General features: G+C 39.6%; 1 protein-coding gene across 2 annotated transcripts in view; it reads right to left on the reverse strand.

The window, feature by feature from the left end:
* skap1 (src kinase associated phosphoprotein 1) overlaps window positions 1-19,505 on the reverse strand; it is a 51,371-nt gene that overhangs the window by 14,940 nt on the left and 16,926 nt on the right. Inside the window, exons 5-11 of one of the 2 annotated variants that reach the window (XM_047376441.1) lie at window positions 14,081-14,161; window positions 13,898-13,981; window positions 13,689-13,813; window positions 12,794-12,857; window positions 7,459-7,656; window positions 271-324; window positions 38-147 (exon numbers count right to left, since the gene is read on the reverse strand). In XM_047376441.1, the coding sequence (XP_047232397.1) occupies window positions 38-147; window positions 271-324; window positions 7,459-7,656; window positions 12,794-12,857; window positions 13,689-13,813; window positions 13,898-13,981; window positions 14,081-14,161 (716 nt within the window). Of the gene's footprint in view, window positions 1-37; window positions 148-270; window positions 325-7,458; window positions 7,657-12,793; window positions 12,858-13,688; window positions 13,814-13,897; window positions 13,982-14,080; window positions 14,165-19,505 lie in introns of both variants that reach the window. The other variant, XM_047376440.1, reaches the window with a different exon arrangement.

Below are 19,505 nucleotides of genomic sequence, written 5' to 3' on the forward strand. Positions count from 1 at the left end.
GAAGTTCAAATAACCTCTTGACCTGTTTTTAACCAACCTTGCTAATGATGTAGATGAGATCTCCTCTCTTGAAGTCCAGCTCATCCACCTCATCGCCCTGGCAGTCCCACAAACCCTGGTAGTAGTTAGCAAATTCTGATGAACAGGCTGAAAGGAAATACAGTGCACAAATTCATTCAAATGAGAGACAAACGGCTCTACCCATTAGACAATGGCTGCCTTGTGTGATTCATTTGGAAACCCTAAATAAATTGTCAAAGAGATTCTGACCTGGTTGATTGTTCTTCTCAGCATCCTCATCCACTTGTTCTTGAAAATCTTCATCTAAATATATAAAATAATGTGATTACTGTGTGACATTTATAAATAGTAAATATTTAACAGAAATAAAAAATAAACCAATTTCCTTTTGGGGTGAAAAAAATATTTTCACCCTCCTTCAAATTTAGATACAAAATAATGGCCTTGCATAGGTTGTTATTGATCAGAATGCAACATCTATGTAGTGAATAAATGACAATATTAAGGAATTTGTATCTGACAATTTTCCCCTAACCAGTGATTGATTATCAGCAGGTCTAAAGATTAAACATAAGAATTTAATATCCCCATTCAATGCATTCATCAAAACAAAATGCTTCCACAATTTTCGGCCTAAAAACTAGGATCAACAGCAGGTGCTTTGATACACATTAGAGTTCAGAGAGAACCTGCTGCACATTCATTTCTCTTTTATGTGTAACAGTCCTTGAGGGCAGGTGGGGAGATTCAATAGACCTCAAAGTAAAAAATCTTTGTCAGGAAAGGTCTGATTGCTGCATCCGTCTTTATTCGGTTTATTTCATTTATTGATTTGATGTCATTAATTTTTTTGCCAGTAACTGGAGTATTAGACTCTAATAGTTTCATAATATTTAAAAAAAAAATCTGCTAAGTCCTATTTATTGCAACACATATTTATGGGAAATTATTAATAGAGCTAAAATAAGAAAATATTAGTTTCATCTGTCTTCTGGATACGATTATGACAAGAGTGAGGGATGGAAACTCTAAAATGTTGGAAAATCAAAGCTGAAATATAAACAAGGATAATAAGGTATATCATACTGCTATGACTGTGATGATTATACATATAACTGATCATTCTGACGAGGATAATTACAAAACACACAAACAAAAAATGAAGTCTCTAGCACATCTATGATGGATCTTCTCATGAGACTTTTTTTCTTTAACGAGACTGTGGTCTTAATTCAGGATCAGTATGTATGATGAGAACCGAACAGAAAAGTAAAAGAAGCAGAGGCCGTCTTTAAATCACACAGAGGTGGATGTTTCTTTGACTGTGGGGCGTGGCCCCCGGTGGTCTGCTCTGAGACACAGTGATACGCCTGCCCCCGTCTCCCACATCCATCGTGCACAGAAGAGGGCTGACAGCGAGGCCACAACGCAGCAACACTATCCACCTTCCAGCACGATCTGCGCCTCTCCGTTCCAGGAAGAGAACCAGAGATCAAACACACACACACAAGCACACACCCAGACAAAACTTCTGGCTGTGAGTTTAGTTTGAGTCTCTGAATGCAGAAAGTCACAATATTCTCTTTTTCTACTATACGAGGAGTCATTTTAATTTGATTTGCTTTCTTTCTAAACATTTGTTTAGAAGTCCTCAAGCGGGACAAAGAGGAGCATCATACCACTGAGCAGCCGCTGCTACGGCTTGATGGTTTCTACATTAAAGTGATTTAATTTTCCAGTCAATAAAATTAGTCATCAGCTCTAGAGGCCAATGCCACCATGGACCTGCAGTCTGCCTGAACGATACAATTCTGCAGAATCTTTCTTTTCTTATCTTTGATTTAACAGCTTCAATGAAAGAATGTGAAAGAAAGCCCTTGATTTGTAGATTTATAAATTGGTGCTGTTGTCTTTTGATTTAGCAAAGGAATATTCCTATTCCCATTGGCTCTTCTCCTCTGCAGTCCTGATTAGTGGAGATTTTAATAATTTACCGGTCTATAATCACTGTGTAAAAGCTGTTGGTGAGTGCAGAGTGGAGCAGTGATTGATAACCTTTGGGGGTGAGAAAGTGAACGAAAGAGCTCGTCATTCGATATGCCATCTGTGGTCAGGGTCTCTACCTCTTCCCAGATGGCTTTGAACGGCGGCGTGACAATCTGAAGACTGATTTCCCTTTCACCAGCGATTTTGGCAAAGGTAATGTACTCACTGAGCGAAACAGAATCTTGATGTATCTTATTTAATAGGAACAGTGATGGACGACGGCACTGGGAAGATCAGATCGCCTCTTTTGTCCTTCCTGGGATCTTGTAGCCCCCCCCACACTCCCCCCCCCAAAGCCGCACACACTTTTCCTAGGGACCCGTCACTCAAAATCCAATTTCTATTAAACACGAGGTATTAAGAACTATTTCAAGGCCTTAGGGATGCAGTTTTTACTTCCTTTCTGCTAAACTACTGTTGCTAGGCAATTTTAGCCCAAAACTCTGCTTAAGGGATTGAACTGGAGGCTATTTGTTGCCAGGCAACATTAGCTAATTGGACATTGTACGACAGAGCATTTCCAAACTGCTACAAGACAAAGAGGAAGAGCATTTCACATGTTCTCCTGTCCTGTGCACCCCTGCAGCAACCACACTAGCATAGACAAGCTTATTTGTGTTGATATTAAACGACAGATCAGTTTGGGTGGTAATAAAAAGACACCTGAGGTGCTTCACTTACCCACTGATTTCTGCTCTTTTTAAATGGATTTTAGTCAGGTTCCTATTATATGGCATTTTAATAAAGAGCAACAGGATGAACTATGACACAGGCCTAAATCTGATCTGATGGACAGAATGATTTGTTATGGGTGTCAATATGTTTTAACACATGCTGTTCTCATATAACTGGCATCTGTTTTAACTATAAGGCAATCTTATAATGTATACTAAAAAACAAGCCATTAGAAATCTCATACTGATCAATAGATTTATGGAATTTATGTTGGAATATGAAGTCTATTTGAGAGATATTTTGCTACAGTTCAACTTAACAAAACGGAAGTTAAATCAGATACCCAGATGTGCATTTCCTTTTCAGCAACTGAGCAATTATAATAAAAAATAGAACGAAACAATTATATTTCCAATGCAGGAATTCACCGAAATGCAAAGATTTAAAAAATGCACTATAAAAACAATTCTTTGTGCGTAGTAAACATCCAGGCCACTAATGTCAGAGAAGGATGTAAGGATTGACATTAACAGTTAATAATAGCAAACACACGCAAGCCGTCAGTTTCACTATCAGCTTCACTGGTATCCTGTGCAGCTGCACACAGGATACCAATAAACCTGACAAGTAAACATCACTAAAAATTCACAAATGAAAAAAAGATATAAATACTTCAGGTGCACTAGCTGTACTTTGCAATACTTCATTTTGTAAACTAAGACAGTCCTGAGACATCTCTAAGTGACATATTTAATATCTGGAAGTTGCTGTGTTTGTTCAGTTCAATAATATTTTGGGGGGTGGACTACAAAGTGCTACACACTATAATCATCCTCCCATTCATCCACACATTCACACACTGACAATGGTAAGCTACAGCTGACCTGGGGGAGACTGACAGAAGTAGGGCTGCCATACAAGCGGTGCCACTGGGCCCTCTGACCACCATTAGCAGGCAAGGCAGATGAAGTGTCTTGGCCAAGGACACAACGACTTAAACAGACAGAGCAGGGGTTAGAACCAACAACCCACTGGTTACACTACCATCTGAGCTACTGTGTTTTCCAGGAATGATGTCACACTCATCCTGAATATGCTCCAGTTTATGTCAAAACACCAGTGTAATATGGTCAAGGTGTCTTCCATTTATACTTGGAAGTGGACATTTACCAGTTCATCTGAAACTTCCCCTAAAGTAAGGATTCTGAACTGGAAGCTCAAAGGTCTTTTGTCATAAAGTGAGTTTTTGATGGACTAAGATGCAGGGAAGAACTCCTGAAACTCAAGGTTTTCAGGTAAGATGAGTCTTTATTATCCATGGCAGGACACAGACAGAGTAGCCAACGCACGAGTTCGCACATACACATAACATAAGGAACCAGCGGGAAACAAAGGAAACAAACGGGCTTAAATACAAAAACTGAACAGCAGGGGGAACCAATGACAAACATGACAAGACAATCAGGGGAAAACACAGAACAAGTGTGGGGTTGGGGTGCAGGGAGACAGAAAACAAAGGACTAGACCAGGCCGTCCCCGGCAGATCCAGAGTTCAGGCGGCCAGCCCGGTGACCATCCCCGGCAGATTCAGCGATCAGCGGACCGTCCCTGGCCAATCCGGCGATCAGCTTGCTGGCGACATAGGGGCAGAAACCGCTGGGGCCTTCGGCGAGACCGTGGAGATCTGCGGCGGAGCTGCTGAGACACAGTAGGTGGAGAGGGTGCATCCTCACACCCCTCAGGGACAGGAACAGGAAGTGAAGACAGGTCCTCCACAAACTCCTCCGGAACGGGAACCAGGGATGGAGGCAGTTCGTCCTCGGAGCCCTCCAGGACAGGACCGGGAACAGGAGCAGGAAGTGGAGGCAGTCCATCCACGAGCCCCTCACACACAGGAACAAAGTGTGAGGGCGGCTCGGCTTGGGACCCCTCCGGAACAGAGCCAGGAACAGGATCAGGGTGTGGAGGCGGTTCATCCATGAACAGGATTGGGGTGTGGAGGCGATTCATCCATGAACAGGATTGGGGTGTGGAGGCGGTTCATCCATGAACAGGATCGGGGTGTGGAGGCGGTTCATCCATGAACCCCTCCGGAACAGGACCAGGAACAGGATTAGGAGTCGGAAGCAGCGGCGATGGCTGATCAGGAGCTAAACCATGAGCTGGAAAGCCGCTTCCAGTTTCAGTGAAGAGGCGAGCGGAGGAGGGGGCAGGAGGCCTCCTCATTGAAGCGGAGATTTCTCCCAGGGCCCTTTGTCGCTCGGCCTCAATGATGTGGTGAATCCGAGGATCAGGAAAAAAATCCTTCGTCGCCTCGAGCCAGTCTTGGAGGCTGCCAGCTATCTCCAGCCTCCTCCATGGGGAGCTGGGAGAGGTAGCAAGGTGGAAAAATAATTTGACCAGAATCTCACCACTCCCTCACCATTCCTCCCGCTTGGTCCCATTGGCTGGTTCCTTCTGTCATAAAGTGGGTTTTTGATGGACCAAAATGCAGGGAAGAACTCCTGAAACTTGAGGTTTTCAGGTACGATGAGTCTTTATTATCCATGGCAGGACACAGACAGAGTAGCCAACACATGAGATCGCACATACACATAACATAAGGAACCATTGGGGAACAAAGGAAACAAACGGGCTTAAATACAAAAACTGAACAGCAGGGGGAACCAATGACAAACGTGACAAGACAATCAGGGGAAAACACAGAACGGGTGTGGTCTTGGGGTGCAGGGAGACAGAAAACAAAGGACTAGACCAGGTAATATAACAAAAACACAAGCAGGTATGACATCTTTAAGCAGCCCAAACCCTGAACCCAATATGGTTACTGCATGTAAAAAGTTGTAACATTAAACTGAATATGTATGTTTATTGTAGTTTTATTATTCATTCATTGGCAGTTTTGATGGCCTCCTACCTCAATAACTAAGTGCCACACGTACTATTCAAACACTAAACAAACTCTAAGCAAACAATGCAACTAAGCATCGAGCATCAACGAGTGTGACTGGCTAATATCCAGAGGAAACACAAGCCATCAAATACAGCACAGATTTGCTCTGATCACTTTATTAGCAGTAAAGACATTTTTAAATATTTCAAACAAGAATCAAATTGCGACGCTGTTTTTTCAGTCAATAGTGTATTGAACTGGTTGCTGTAAAATATGTGAAGGCAAACCTGCAGACTTGTATGACAGATCCAACCCAGATTGGGCCCCTACCTTGAGGCTGACCGACACAGCCACCCCCCAGAAACTGACCGCAAAAGGAGAGTCTATGAAACTAACTTGAAAAGGTACCGGCTTTGTCCCTGACATTATGTATCTGCAGTCAGATTATGTAGTAGTGGTGGTAATTTGATGAACAATACTGTATGGAGGAAAATTATGTTGTTTTGTGATAGTAATGATTAATATTGAATTAATAAGCTATACTGCATTATAATTTATCAAATACTAAAAAATAAATGCTGATTACTCAGAGACATGGTGGTGTAATGCATTATTTGACATATTCATCCATTTATTCTTATTGTGCTTTAATATCTGAATTATTTCTGTTTCTCTGTTGATATTAGCACTATGCACTCTTCCTTCTTATTACAATAGATTTGAAAGGGTAAAATACCGGTGCCACACAAAGGACAAGCAAACATAGCCAGAGCCTTGCTGGATCTTCACAATGTGCATGAACCAGAAATCATTTTATTGCAGTTAACTGGTGTTGTATTGTGTTTGACCTACCATGCAACTGTTTATTAGGAGCATAACCACAAAGTTATGAAATATGCTGTTGTAGATGACACCTTGTGACATACCAGTCCAAACCTGATATTGTACATTTAATGTAGTTGTCAAGCTGTTTTGGGATTAGAAAATAAAGACTCTTTATTTAAATAATACCTTCAACAACTACCAGAGCCTTACAAATCAGTGCATTTCAATGCTGAATGTTTATAAACTGTTTCTATCTTATAGGACTGAAGTACTCAAACTTAAGTTATATTTAACAATGTGTTAGTCCTGAAAGCAGGATCAAGCTATGAGCATATAACTTGATGTAGTTCAGTAAAAACCCTTTAACAATCTTTTTAGTTTTAGTAATAGTCATTCGACTAATATGCAATTTAGATGTAGACATAGTCTATGCATCTGTAGATATTTTGTTTAGCTTATGAAATATAGTTAACAAAATTTTATATCATTGTGTGATTAAATGTGAAATTTTCCCCTCTGACCTTTCTTTCTTTCTTTCTTTCTTCCTTCCTTCCTTCTTTCCCAGTATTAATGTTTTCAATTGGTCTAGCTGCAGGTCATGAGGTCAATCTTCACCTCGTACTGGATACAAATTGTACCATAATTCACCAGAAGAGTTTCTCTGGCTAGTCTTTTAGATCTTCCCGCGTTGCCATACGAGTAAAATTGCATACAATTGTATTTCCTCTTTTTCCAGTATTTTGTGTGTGCTTTAATACATTAACAAAAATGCTAATTTGTCTTATTTTAGTGCAAGAGTTATGTTTTTTACTTTTGTGATTGCGGTGAAAATTTTGTGTACCGCTACAAACAAACAGAATGGAGCGACTGAGTTGAAATGCGAACAAAACTCCTGTGGTCCACATTCAAAAACCAAGTAATATCAAAAATGTTCTATATCACAGCATTTTAATGAGTGTGTTTGTGTGTTTCTGTGCACAGTAACCATATTTTCATACCGTCTTGCTCATCACCAATGGCCTCATAGATGTCATCTTCGTCATCTTCATGCTCATGAGTTTCTTGCCTTCCTATTTCCTTGCTGGCTTGTGAGGCCTGAGCCATTGATAGAGGAGGCGGGCTGACCACGCCCTCGATGTCATCATACTCATCCTCAATCTCATCGTCATCAACAGGGATGACGTTGGAGCTGAGATCTTTGAAGAAAGGAGAAACATGGTGATCCAGCTGATTTCATTTAATAGAAGAAAGAGATATCTATTTGCTACTATTGCCAAAAAAATGCATTGTAATATTTATAATATTTCACCCTATAACATATTTTAACCATTGTTTGACTTTGACACACAGACTTAAGCAAAACTTTTGAACAAATAAATTCAGCAGTAGTTTTTAAGTGCTTTCTGCTCAGAATATTATACCTTTTGCTGTTCTGTTCCTTTTAGACTGATATTAGGAGCATTTCAAGTCAAAAGTTGCTAATTAATTAATTGGCCGTTTGGCTGTGCAATCTCACTGGTTTGCAAGCTTTAGAGACATGCTGGTATTAGTTGGCCAACTGCTGTTTTAATTTGGACATATCATGCAGAATCCACTTTTTTAGCTCTAAATACGTTTTGTGGTGTACTTGGAGTCTGTAGGAGTGCAGAACAGTTTAATTTAGTCTTTCCAGGTGCTGTGTAGATATCTTTATATTCTGTTTGGGTCATATTTTTCATTCCGTTCAGTTTTCTCTATCCTCCATTAAGTTTTTTGAGCTGTTACATCACAGTATTTGCTGTGGAACAACTTAACAAGGTCATGCACTTCTGGCTGACGAATTCGCGTGTCTGAATTCTGTTGGGACCCAGCCATGGATTTCAACATTAAACTCCGGTACGGACTCTTCTGGAACTTTCAAAATAAATATCATTTAACTGACTTCCAGCAACTGAGAAAAGGGGGGTAGCAGCAGACTTCCCATGATGCCACTGTCTGAATAAGAGCACCCCCTCTCCAACAAGCCGACCTCTTCCACACGGCCTTCGAAAGGGACCGGATAGGGGAGACAAGCGCGCGGATGTCTTTTTGCTGGCAAACAGACATAAACTCTTCAACTGGATCCAAGGATGTCATACGATCATCGATCATATGCAAAGTTAAGTACGAATGAAATACTGTCTGTGTATCTGGTATTTTCATTCATGAATGGGGAATATAAGGTGTAAGAATTGCTTACTTTCTCTCTGAGGCCTGCAGAAGCAAACTGTCCCAGAGAAGTTCCCTACAGAGAAGCGGTCTCTATGAAGCCGAGCGGAGCGGTCTCCCAGTCTGGAAGGAAGACAGCAGAGACCCCATCACTGTGGTAACGGTAACGTGCAGTGTGGTTAGCGGACAGAACGGGCCGTCTTTCATCCACAGCCACGAAGGTTAGCTAGAAGCTAACTGTTTTTTCATAGACTGGCCAACAGAACAGCCGCCACTCCCCACAGCTAAGGAGGTTAGCTGTAACTAACCATTGTTCACTGTGGATACCCTCTTCAAACTTCGTCGTCACCCGGACAACTCCTCAGCATGGCCAGAGGTTAGGTTAGGGCAGAGCAGAATAATATAGAAGTGATTTAGATTGAAATGATGTAAATGTTTTTCATTTTATGAAGTTTGGTTTTGTTTGTGTTGAACTCAGCTATCTTGGTGCTAGCAGAATATCTGCAGCACACGTGCTCAGGTTGTGTTCTTTGTGTGTTTTTAAAGTTAAGACAAACTTTACTTGAAGGGTGATTTTAAACAGAAGATTTATCATTTATGCATTTTAACCCTTTTATTAACGGTATTTTTAAAGGTGTGGGTTTGAATCTGGTGCTAAGCTAGCAGCTTCTTTGTTAGCTTGACTGCTAACAGCTAAGGACATGTGCTTGCTGCTAAATAATATTTACCCAGAAAGGTTTAGTTTTAAATCCAGTAAATAATGTGTCCCTAACATCATTTTACTAAATTTGACAACTAAGTAAACACCATTAACCACAATTTCTCCAGAAAGATTTGGCTCTTTCCAAAATATTCCCTTAATAATATTTCTTCAAATATTATTTCAATAAATATAGGCAGCTAATGAGACACTGTTGAGAAATGGTCATCCAGAAGGTTGGTTTTATTCAGCAGATCATTATTTAAAACATTATTTTATTAAAATAATATTTTATCTGATCTTGCATTGTGAATGGTTGTCTAAACGTTTGCTGATTATTGCCCGAGTTGGTTCCAAGACTAACTTAACTTCATTTCCAGATTCTTCAAGATAATCATTGGTTCTCAAACATAAACATTGCATGGTAATGTTGCATCACTCTTTTGGTCATGATTTTCAATTATCTTTGATCAACTTGTTTATATTGTACATAGCCCATTAGTCTTCGTTATTCTTTAATTCTGCTTGGTAGTTTAGTTGGATTGTTTTAGCATAATAAAGAGTTTGTTGATTGAAATATGTTTGACTTTGAGTTGACTTATTTTTGTTAATAAATTCTTGTATTTTAAGAAATTGTGTGAATTCATTCTGTGTGTGTGCAGAGTTTATGCTGTTCAATAATGTCGGAGCTCGTCTCACACCTTTCTATTTTGTCCTATTACCAGTGCCTTACCGGGCTGGTATTCACAGGACAACCCTTAACCGACCGAAATATTATTTGATAAAATATTAAAATATTAATATTAAATATTAAATAATATTCTCAGATTCATAATCCCAACAATTCTTCTCGCTGCGATTTTGTAGTCCAAGCTCAAGTATGCCAATGCTGGAAGTGGATAAGTCTAAATGTTTGGTTGTTGGGTGTATTAACCCACACAATTCAGTGATTTATCCCCCCCCCATCATCTACAGTGAAGAAGAAACGAAATCCACTGGTCCCTAATCCAGACCCCTTCTGGCCCTTGGCTGTGCCTAGAAATCCTGTCCATGAAAGTTATGAACGGGACCGGTGACAAAGGGCACCCTTGCAGGAGTCCAACATGCACCGGGAACGGGTCCGACTTTGTGCCAGCAATGTGGACCAACCTCCTGCTCCGCTTGTACAGAGACCGGATGGCCCCTAATAAAGGGTCACCACCCACAAGGCATCATGAGGGAGGACACGATCAAATGCCTTCTCCAGGTCCACAAAGCACATGTTGATTGGTAATGTTCTACATGTTCACTGTAGAGGGTGTAGAGCTGGTCCAGTGTTCCATGGCCGGGACGAAAAACACACTGCCTTTCCTGAAGCCGAGGTTTGACTATTGGCTGGACTCTCCTCTCCAACACCTTGGCATAGGATGAGGATGACGAGTGTGATCCCCCCTCTAACTGGAATACACCCTCCGGTCCCCCTTCCAGACCACCACCCCGGTCTGTCAGTCCAAAGGCATTTCCTCAACCGCAACACAATGTTGAAGAGGCGTGTCAGACATGACAGCCCCAAAACATCTAGAGACTTGGGGTACTCAGGGCAGATTTCATCCATTACTGTGGAGCATTTTGGCCACCTCAGCGACTTCAGCCTGTGTGATAAACAAGTCCAACTCAGAGTCCTCAGTCTCTGCTTCCACCAGGGAAGGCGTGACGGCAGGATTGAGGAAATCCCCGGAGTACTCCTTTCACCATTCGATAATGTCCCCCGTCGATGTCAGCAGCTCCCTACCCCTACTGCAAACAGTATTTGTGAAGCACTGCTTCACCAATACTACAAGCCAACTACATCCGATAGGACTACTTCTTCAGCTTGAAAGGATGTCCTTACTGCTGGTGTCCACCCCAGCAGACCTTATGGCCACAATAGAGACGGAGAACATAGTCCATTTGGATTCTATGTCTCCAACCTCCCCCGGAATCTGGTCAGAGCTCTCCCAGAGGTGGGAGTTGAATACATCCCTGGCCGGGTCCTGTGGAGCTACAATAACAAGGAATCCAGACCAAAGCATTACCGTTCCACTTTATAAAGACCACAACTGAATGATTTAAGTGTGAAAGGGAAGGAGATAAAAGCTTGATATGTCCCCTTTAACTCTTTGTTTTTTTAGTGTTTTTATACATTGTATTTATTAATCATCTTTCTTTCTTTTAATTCTTTATAATCTATTATCAGTATTAATTATTATGTTTTGTTTGTCTGTTTACATAGTTTGATCATGTCTCTTGTGGTGTTATGTCCCTTTTCAAGCTCTGTGAAGGACTTTGGGCTGCACTTGGTTGCATACAAAGTGTGCTATAAACAAAGTTTGATTGATTGAAGTAAATAAACTGGCATTGAAAGGGTTGAATTCTGAAAGTGATTGAATGCTTTGTAATTTTGATTAAGTCTGAGATTTGTTTTAAAGAGATTAATGAAAAAAGGCAGAAATAATACTGACATAAGATGATTTAAGGAACAGTTTTTGACATTTGTATTTTTTTGGGGAGATCAGAAAGGGGACAAACAAATTTAAAGAGGTGACCATTGTACCCTTGGGCCCCCTGGTGCTTCACATAAAAGGTTTCCAATTAAACATAAACAGCGGGAAAACATAAACATCTAAGTGCATTTTGACAAGAAAGGTCTACTGATGTGTTTTCAGGTATATTCATAGGTGAAAATCATCTTTATACTTTTATACCAGACTAGATTTTGGAGCAAAACTATGTTTGGAGGACGTAGGACAAACTGCAGAGTGTCTGTTACTTCCCGCACACAGATGGTCAGCCCGAGCCCATTTTAGAGAGCTGGAGATGCAAGTGCTCACTCAGATAGAGGAGCTGTCTCATTGCAAGCGACTGGCTGCTGCAACATGGGGTATCAGATCCTCCACCATCCAGCAGCAGCCAAGCAGAAATCAATGTCACTGGAGGATAACCAGAACATCTACCAATCAATTTCCTGTAAGCTGGAATTCAGTAGGAGGGTAGTGGGAGGTGTAGTTGAAGGGGGTGGAGAAAAACTAGAGGGACACAAGGATGCACATCACACTGTAGGTTGACAAGTCAAATGAGAGAATACAGGACTGTGTCTGCTTATGTAGTTAGTGACAGATTGGCTGCTTTTCAGTAAGAGATGATAAAGAGCTCCCACGGACTTTTGACCTTTTTGCACCAAGGAAACACAATAACAACTCAGATGGGGAAAAACATGCTAGATTTATCCTTCAGATGTATTTTCTTATCAACCTTTTAAAACGTCAGCTAAAATAAATTTTATTCAATCGTTACTGCTGTTATTACATTTTCCCTATGCTGTGACGCTTTACAACCTGAAAATAGTTGAAGAAAAAAACTAACGGAGAATGGTTTTACACAAGACATCACAAAGATACAGGAAAACATACAAGGAGACGATGGCTTACCCCTCAGAACAAAAGTAATTTGGTCCACCCACTCTCGGGCGTCTTGAGGGCTGCTGGCTGTGAACTGCAAGGGGAGTGGAAATAATACCACCTTAAAAATCATATCTAAATCATTAGGATACATTCTAATATCTAAATATTAATGTGATGTTCTAACAAAATGTTTAACAAAAAAAAGCCCGATTTATTGATATTAAAGTGCATAAACATTTATTTAAATGTTTACTAATATGTTGCATTTAGAAAATATAGTCTTTAGAAAAAAAAATATGATTTCAAATGTGCAAATTTTCTTACTAAAATCTCTACATTAAATAATTAAAAAGGGATAAAAGTAATCTATTTATCTATCTTGAAAAGATAATAAATAAATAGCATGTATATATTTAAATATAAAAAAGCTACATTTATAGGGGGACAATAAAGATTTGCAAATAGGAGCAAAAACAGATAGATAAGACTGTAAGTGAAAATTCTTCAAAAAATTATTTTGATATATTTTTTCATAAAGTTCAAAAGAAAAGTTCAAAGATCCAAACTGTATAGATTTTAAATTTCTACCATTTTTGTTGACAGTTACCTGTCATCCTCAAATTACAATGGCATACATGCAAATAGTATGTTATACTGCTGTTGATATTTGAGGTCTTTTCAGGCTTTTCAGACAATGAAACAACAAGGCGACGTCAATAACAGGGCATCGGTTTTATCTGCCATCTCCTTCTCATGGTGAAAAAAACAGTGAAAATATATGACATTCTTATTAGGTTGCTCCAGATGTTTTCATAAAATGATTCTGCATATGTGAGTATAATTATCTGAAAGAGCTGCGATCACATGAATAACCGTTAGCACTGAAAATGAGACGGCTTCACAGTGAATAATATGAACCGACCTGGAAGGCTCGCCGTCCAGGAGCTGTGAACTCAAAACAGGCATTTTTTTTGGAGTCTTTTCTCAGATTGTTCACCATCTGCACACTATAGTCACCGATATAAAACGAACCTTTCTGCTGTTTATCTGTAGAGAGGACACATGATAGGCTATTATCTGATTCACATTGTACAGCTGTAATGTTGCGGCATCCTGCTGTTACCAACCAACCTTTTTCACTCCCGAAATAGTAAAATACAGTGTTGTTCAGGACACACCATCTTTTCTGCCACTCTGAGCCAAAGAAGCTGTGATCTGAAGAAGGATGTGAAGAAAACATTTCAAAGCAAGCGTGACTATTTATAAATGAACTTGCATAATATGGGTGAAGTGACAGAACATGTTCTGTTATACCTTTTCGTTTCTTCTCCAGATAGCCTTGCTTTAAGATGTTGCTAAGGTCCTGGACTCCAATTGCAGGTATGTCGCCTAAATCTGCTGAAACAAGAGAAACAGCCACAAAACCAATAAATACTGAAATGAAAATCCAAAGAAAAAACAATCTGCAAGTCAGTCAGTCAGTCATTTTCTACCGCTTATTCCATAGTGGGTCACGGGGGAGCTGGTGCCTATCTCCAGCAGTCTATGGGCGAGAGGCGGGGTACACCCTGGACAGGTCGCCAGTCCATCACAAGCCAACACACAAACAACCAAGCACACACTCATTCATACACCTAAGGGCAATTTAGAGAGACCAATTAACCTAGCAGGCATGTCTTTGGACTGTGGGAGGAAGCTGGAGTACCCGGTGAGAACCCACGCATGCACGGGGAGAACATGCAAACTCCATGCAGAAAGACCCCAGGCCAGGAATTGAACCCAGGACCTTCTTGCTGCAAGGCAACAGTGCTACCAACTGCACCACCGTGCAAATCTGCAAGTCCTAAAACATTATTATCAAATCAAAAGTTTTGAAATCGTTATAAATTATGACTCTCGGTCGTCTAATTTGTTAGTCAATAAACTGTTTCTGGACTGACGCCATATAAGATGCACTTAAATCTCCTTTACTCCTTAAGGAAATGTGTGTACACTCATCAGAATACAAATTCCCCAACCGTGGAGATCAAATACATCCCTCGCAAAGCTTCAGGAAACTTTGATCAATACATTTACAGTGCTACTGAACACTGCAGTCCATTCATCTGCTCACATAACAATTTAATGAGACCAACCTTCCTGTGGGGATCCAACAACTCCTCGCTCTGAAAACATGATAGGACAGTGGCAAAGCTTAAAAAGCCCTAAGGTAATTAGTGCAGTACACGGGTAATGAATAAAGCCCTGCAAGTTGTTTTTGTTTTTTAGACTGGTTGAAATGTTCATTTCAACCAGTCCAAAAAACCTTAAAAGCCACCATTTTTTCAACACAGTTTTGTGTAACATTTGGCGAAATTACAAGCATATTTTTTATTGAAAAGTCTTCTAATTATTATAGCCAAATTCAATTTTATTTTTTCCCAAAATGTTAATATTCTGTATTCTGAATTCCACATTTTGTAAATACATTATTCCACCTAAAACTGTAACATAACAGGTACTATAAAGATGTAGTTAATAAATCAAATTCCAACAGTTCAATAAAATAATAACCCACATTTATTGGTCTATACCCTCTGCACATGATGCACTCATTCTACCAACTGAGCCAGCAGCGCCCCCCTCTATGACATATATTTTGTGCAATTTTGATTTTTATACATAAATTCAAGCAAAAATATAGATGTAATCAGATGAACTTGCAACAAACAAGAAAGGGGTAATACTGTGCTACTCTGCTTCATGCAGCCAAAGAAAATTTGGCTGCATTTGTTCTAGCATCACGTTGACAGCCTTGACAATGCCTTATCTTAATGTTTGGTCAATTTTTTGACCTTAGAGAGGAACCTGACTCCTGGGCAGCATATGAGTCATCTTCAGTGAGTTTCAATGTGCCATCAAAGCTGAGTTTCTCTGAATTTATAAGTCAACATGGGAGGAAACCACATGGAAACAGCAAGAGGTGCATTTTTAAGTCTTGAAATAGAGGAACACTTTAAACACCATTTAAATAAGTCAGCATGACACCTCTATTCAGGCCAGGGATGACAAGGGGAATGTCTGAGTCCCTCTCCCCACTCAGAAAGGGTCTGTTTAACTGCTGTGAAAAACCAAACATGTCATCCCACAACTGGCTGTTCTAGTTTAAACAAAGAGCATCCCCCAACTTTAGACTCACAGGAACTTCCCAGTGTTTCTGATTCTCATTCATAAAATAAAACATAAAAGCAAAATGGTGCAGATGCTTTCCCTTATCTGCATCCAAATCCTCATTGTTGTTTTTTTTTATCTGCATAACTGCACAACAAAATGAGATCCAGCATACCATTGCAGCTCAGGTTTGCAGTCCTGACAGATGAGCAGGTCATTCCAGAAGAGCACAAACACTCCTACATATCATCCACCCACCTCTGTAGATGGACTGACCGCTGACACTATAAATACAGAGGTGCTAAGGACTGTTTTGTCAAAGAGAACTTGATTCTGTACATCATAACAAACAGTGACCATTACGCTTCTCCACCTCATTTGTCCGCCGGCGGTCTGTCTTTTTTCTTTCCTTCCCCCTTCGGCCTTACTTCCCTGTTGCGACTCTCCTCTAATCCCCTCATCTGTTTGCTTCCCTCGCTCTTCATTTATCTCAAAGGTCGAGCTCAGGTAATAGATGAGGAGCTAAAAAAAATCAGCACAGGACCACTCTGATCTGCCAGAGTCAATAAACATTACACATTCATGTGTGCTTAGCGCTTTATCGCCTGGTGACTCGGCCTCCCTGGATTCTGCTTTGTGTGAAACTGGAAACACACACATTAGTTCTCGATTCCTCCACACGGTAGCAGCATGAGATAAAAACATCCCGCTGGTTAGTGTTTGATCCCTCCTGAAACAGCAACACAACCTGATTGGTGCCAAGTTAACCATTAGAATCACCCACTAACACGCATTTAGAGGCATTGTTATTCAAAAATGTGCAATCCAGAGCATTAAACGCCCCCAAAAACTATCATGGTGTTTGAGTTTTGAGTTTGAGTACAGCCACAGAGAGACACATTAATGCATCTAATTAAGGCCTCATCAGAACTGCAGACAGACGGTAGTCTTTCATAAAAATCATAAATTGGGTTATCAATTATTCAGAGCAATGCCATGGCTTCATTTTCAGCACTTTTGCGTTTTAATTAGCACCATCCACAGCTTTGGTATTGACATTAATTTGATGACAATTTATTGATATTTCAGCATAACCTATTTAGCTGAGTGCAATTACCAACATAGAGAGGCAGATAGATGCGACGTTGGGAGTGGCGTGCCTTGTTTCGTAAATCTAGGTGAGGAGTTGCCACAGGTCCATGCTAACTGAATCTAACGGTGCTCATCAGCAAGAAAAGACCTGAGTCACCCACTTTACAAATGGAAGGAAATAATCAATAGAAATTGACCAGGAATATGTGTTTAATTGATCCTGACAAATGATGGTTCCCAGGAGCAAGCGACCTGTTCTGAACTCGTGTTAAACTCATTGCATCTGAGCTCCCAGCGGTTTCACCAGTGCCGCCATCTCTCATTTGGTTATTCACACTCCCTCAGCATGGCGTTATGAGCTCAGCAGTTGATCCCGCAAGAAAAAAGCTGATTTATGTTTGCATGACCAGAGGGAGTTAATGTATTCATTAAAATCCACTTTAGTTAGGCTGAAAGTCAATCAAAGGCTGGAAGGAGAGTGAATCAAAGTGAAGGGAAAGAAAATGGTCAAGTGGGAAGATTCGCGTTTTACATTAGATCCAACGGTGGTCATACTGCAACAAAAAGAAGTTATGAAAGCATTGAAATCTGATGAAGATGTTGATGGTGCTGCAGAAATGAGTTTGGCATGTGTTTTAGGCAGCAGGATAGGAGAGAAGGCACTGTCAGGATTCAGCTGCTGCAGGGAAATAGGTCTGAATCACTGTACTATCTTTTTCATTTAACATAAACATATCTAAACTGAATAAGTTGCCTGGTCTTCATAAGAAATCAATATCTGGGGTGTGTAGTTGACAAGAAATTGACAGGCCAGTTGGCAAAAATCTGATCCTTTTTCCAATCAGCAAACACACAAAGTTGTTCTGTTTCATCTGTTTCAGCTTTAAACCTGTCTGTTATGGAGCGTGCTGGGTGTGTGAATGTTGTAGGCCTTTGGGAATCTCACAGTTCAGGTAAGAATCTACATTCTTATAGAAATACACATGGAAACGTCTGTTTTTTCTAATGTTAGCTGATCTAACCTCTAATATAAGGTGCTAAAGCTAGGTGAAATTTGACTTCTGCAATCATTTTCCTTTTGTTCTAAAATGTGATGCCAAAAATGACTCACATCTGCTCCTAAAATAAATAAATAACAGAGATGTCAATCTTTAAGAGAGAAGATTCGGCTAATTGCCCCTTGATTGGCTATGATCAGTGATAGGCTGGGTCAAGGTCAAAGTTTTACAAAAACCAGAGATCATAAAATTGGCCACACAATTCTGATTGGTGCATGAAGTAGATATATTCTACATTCTGCTTACAGGAAACACCTGGAGATTTCCCTCAACGTCATTCCCAAAAACATTATCTTTAATTTATTCTGTATAGATGAGCTTTGACAAGTTTAATCAAACACCGTTAGATTTCAATCTGAATCGAAAAAATAAAAATGTACATCAATGTGATGGTCTGTATTACAAAATCTCTCCACTGAAAATTTAATGTTGAAGGAAAAAACAACAAAACAAAAGACAAATAATGCTTTAAATGTGTTAGGAATTCTGTGTAGAGTAAAAGTCTTAGAAGTTTTTGGAATTATTAAAAATAATTGATTGTCTTGTTTTTTAAAATCTTGAATAGTTTACAAAGATAATCAGAAGAACATCTAAGAATAAGAAAAAATTAGTCTGTGTTATTAGCACGATCAATGACCTTTTTAAAATATTATTGAATATTTATATCAGTAACTCAATTCAGTTAAGTGAAGAACATTATATAAATACTAATTGTACACAAATTGAAATTTTCAAGGCCTTTATTTCTGTTAATAATGGCGATATGCTGCTTACAGGTTATGAAAACACCACATTTAAGATTAGAATATTACATCAGACCAATAAAACATATTTTTTAATAGAGAAATGTGGGCTTTATAAAAGGTATGTTTAACACCTGCTTAAAGGTTATATTTTAAAGGTACTTTTAATCTGACAAGCGAGAGTCATTGGAACGCATTTTCTGATTTATCGAATATGTCTGTATATGTGCAACTTAGGAGAGAGTAAAGGCATTTACTCGCTCTGGAAAAAATGTCTGGGAATAACAACACCAGACCTAAACATATGTTGTTGTGTGATTAAACAGAAATGTCAGTGTGAACAGACTATGATACAGATCTGTAATGTTGGGAGAACTACAGTTCAAGCATATGCCTGCCACACTGAATGCTGAAACAGAACGTTTCAGGAGAAATTTGGGCAGATCCTTGTTGACAGCAGTGTGACGCTGTGAAACCATAACTAAACCGTTACATTAAAAGACATTGGTTTATTTTCTGATTTCTAGGATATTGTAAATTACATCCATTCATCAAGACTAATACATTCGAAGAACATTAATATAAACACTAAAATGTAAAAAATATAGGTTCAAAATTTACAATTAAAAATGAAATAAATGCTTTCATGAATCACAAATCTTTTTTTGTTTTTTATCTTTAATTAATCTAATATTC

The sequence above is a fragment of the Girardinichthys multiradiatus genome, chromosome 10, assembly GCF_021462225.1.
Source record: "Girardinichthys multiradiatus isolate DD_20200921_A chromosome 10, DD_fGirMul_XY1, whole genome shotgun sequence".
Taxonomy (NCBI): Eukaryota; Metazoa; Chordata; class Actinopteri; order Cyprinodontiformes; family Goodeidae; genus Girardinichthys; species Girardinichthys multiradiatus.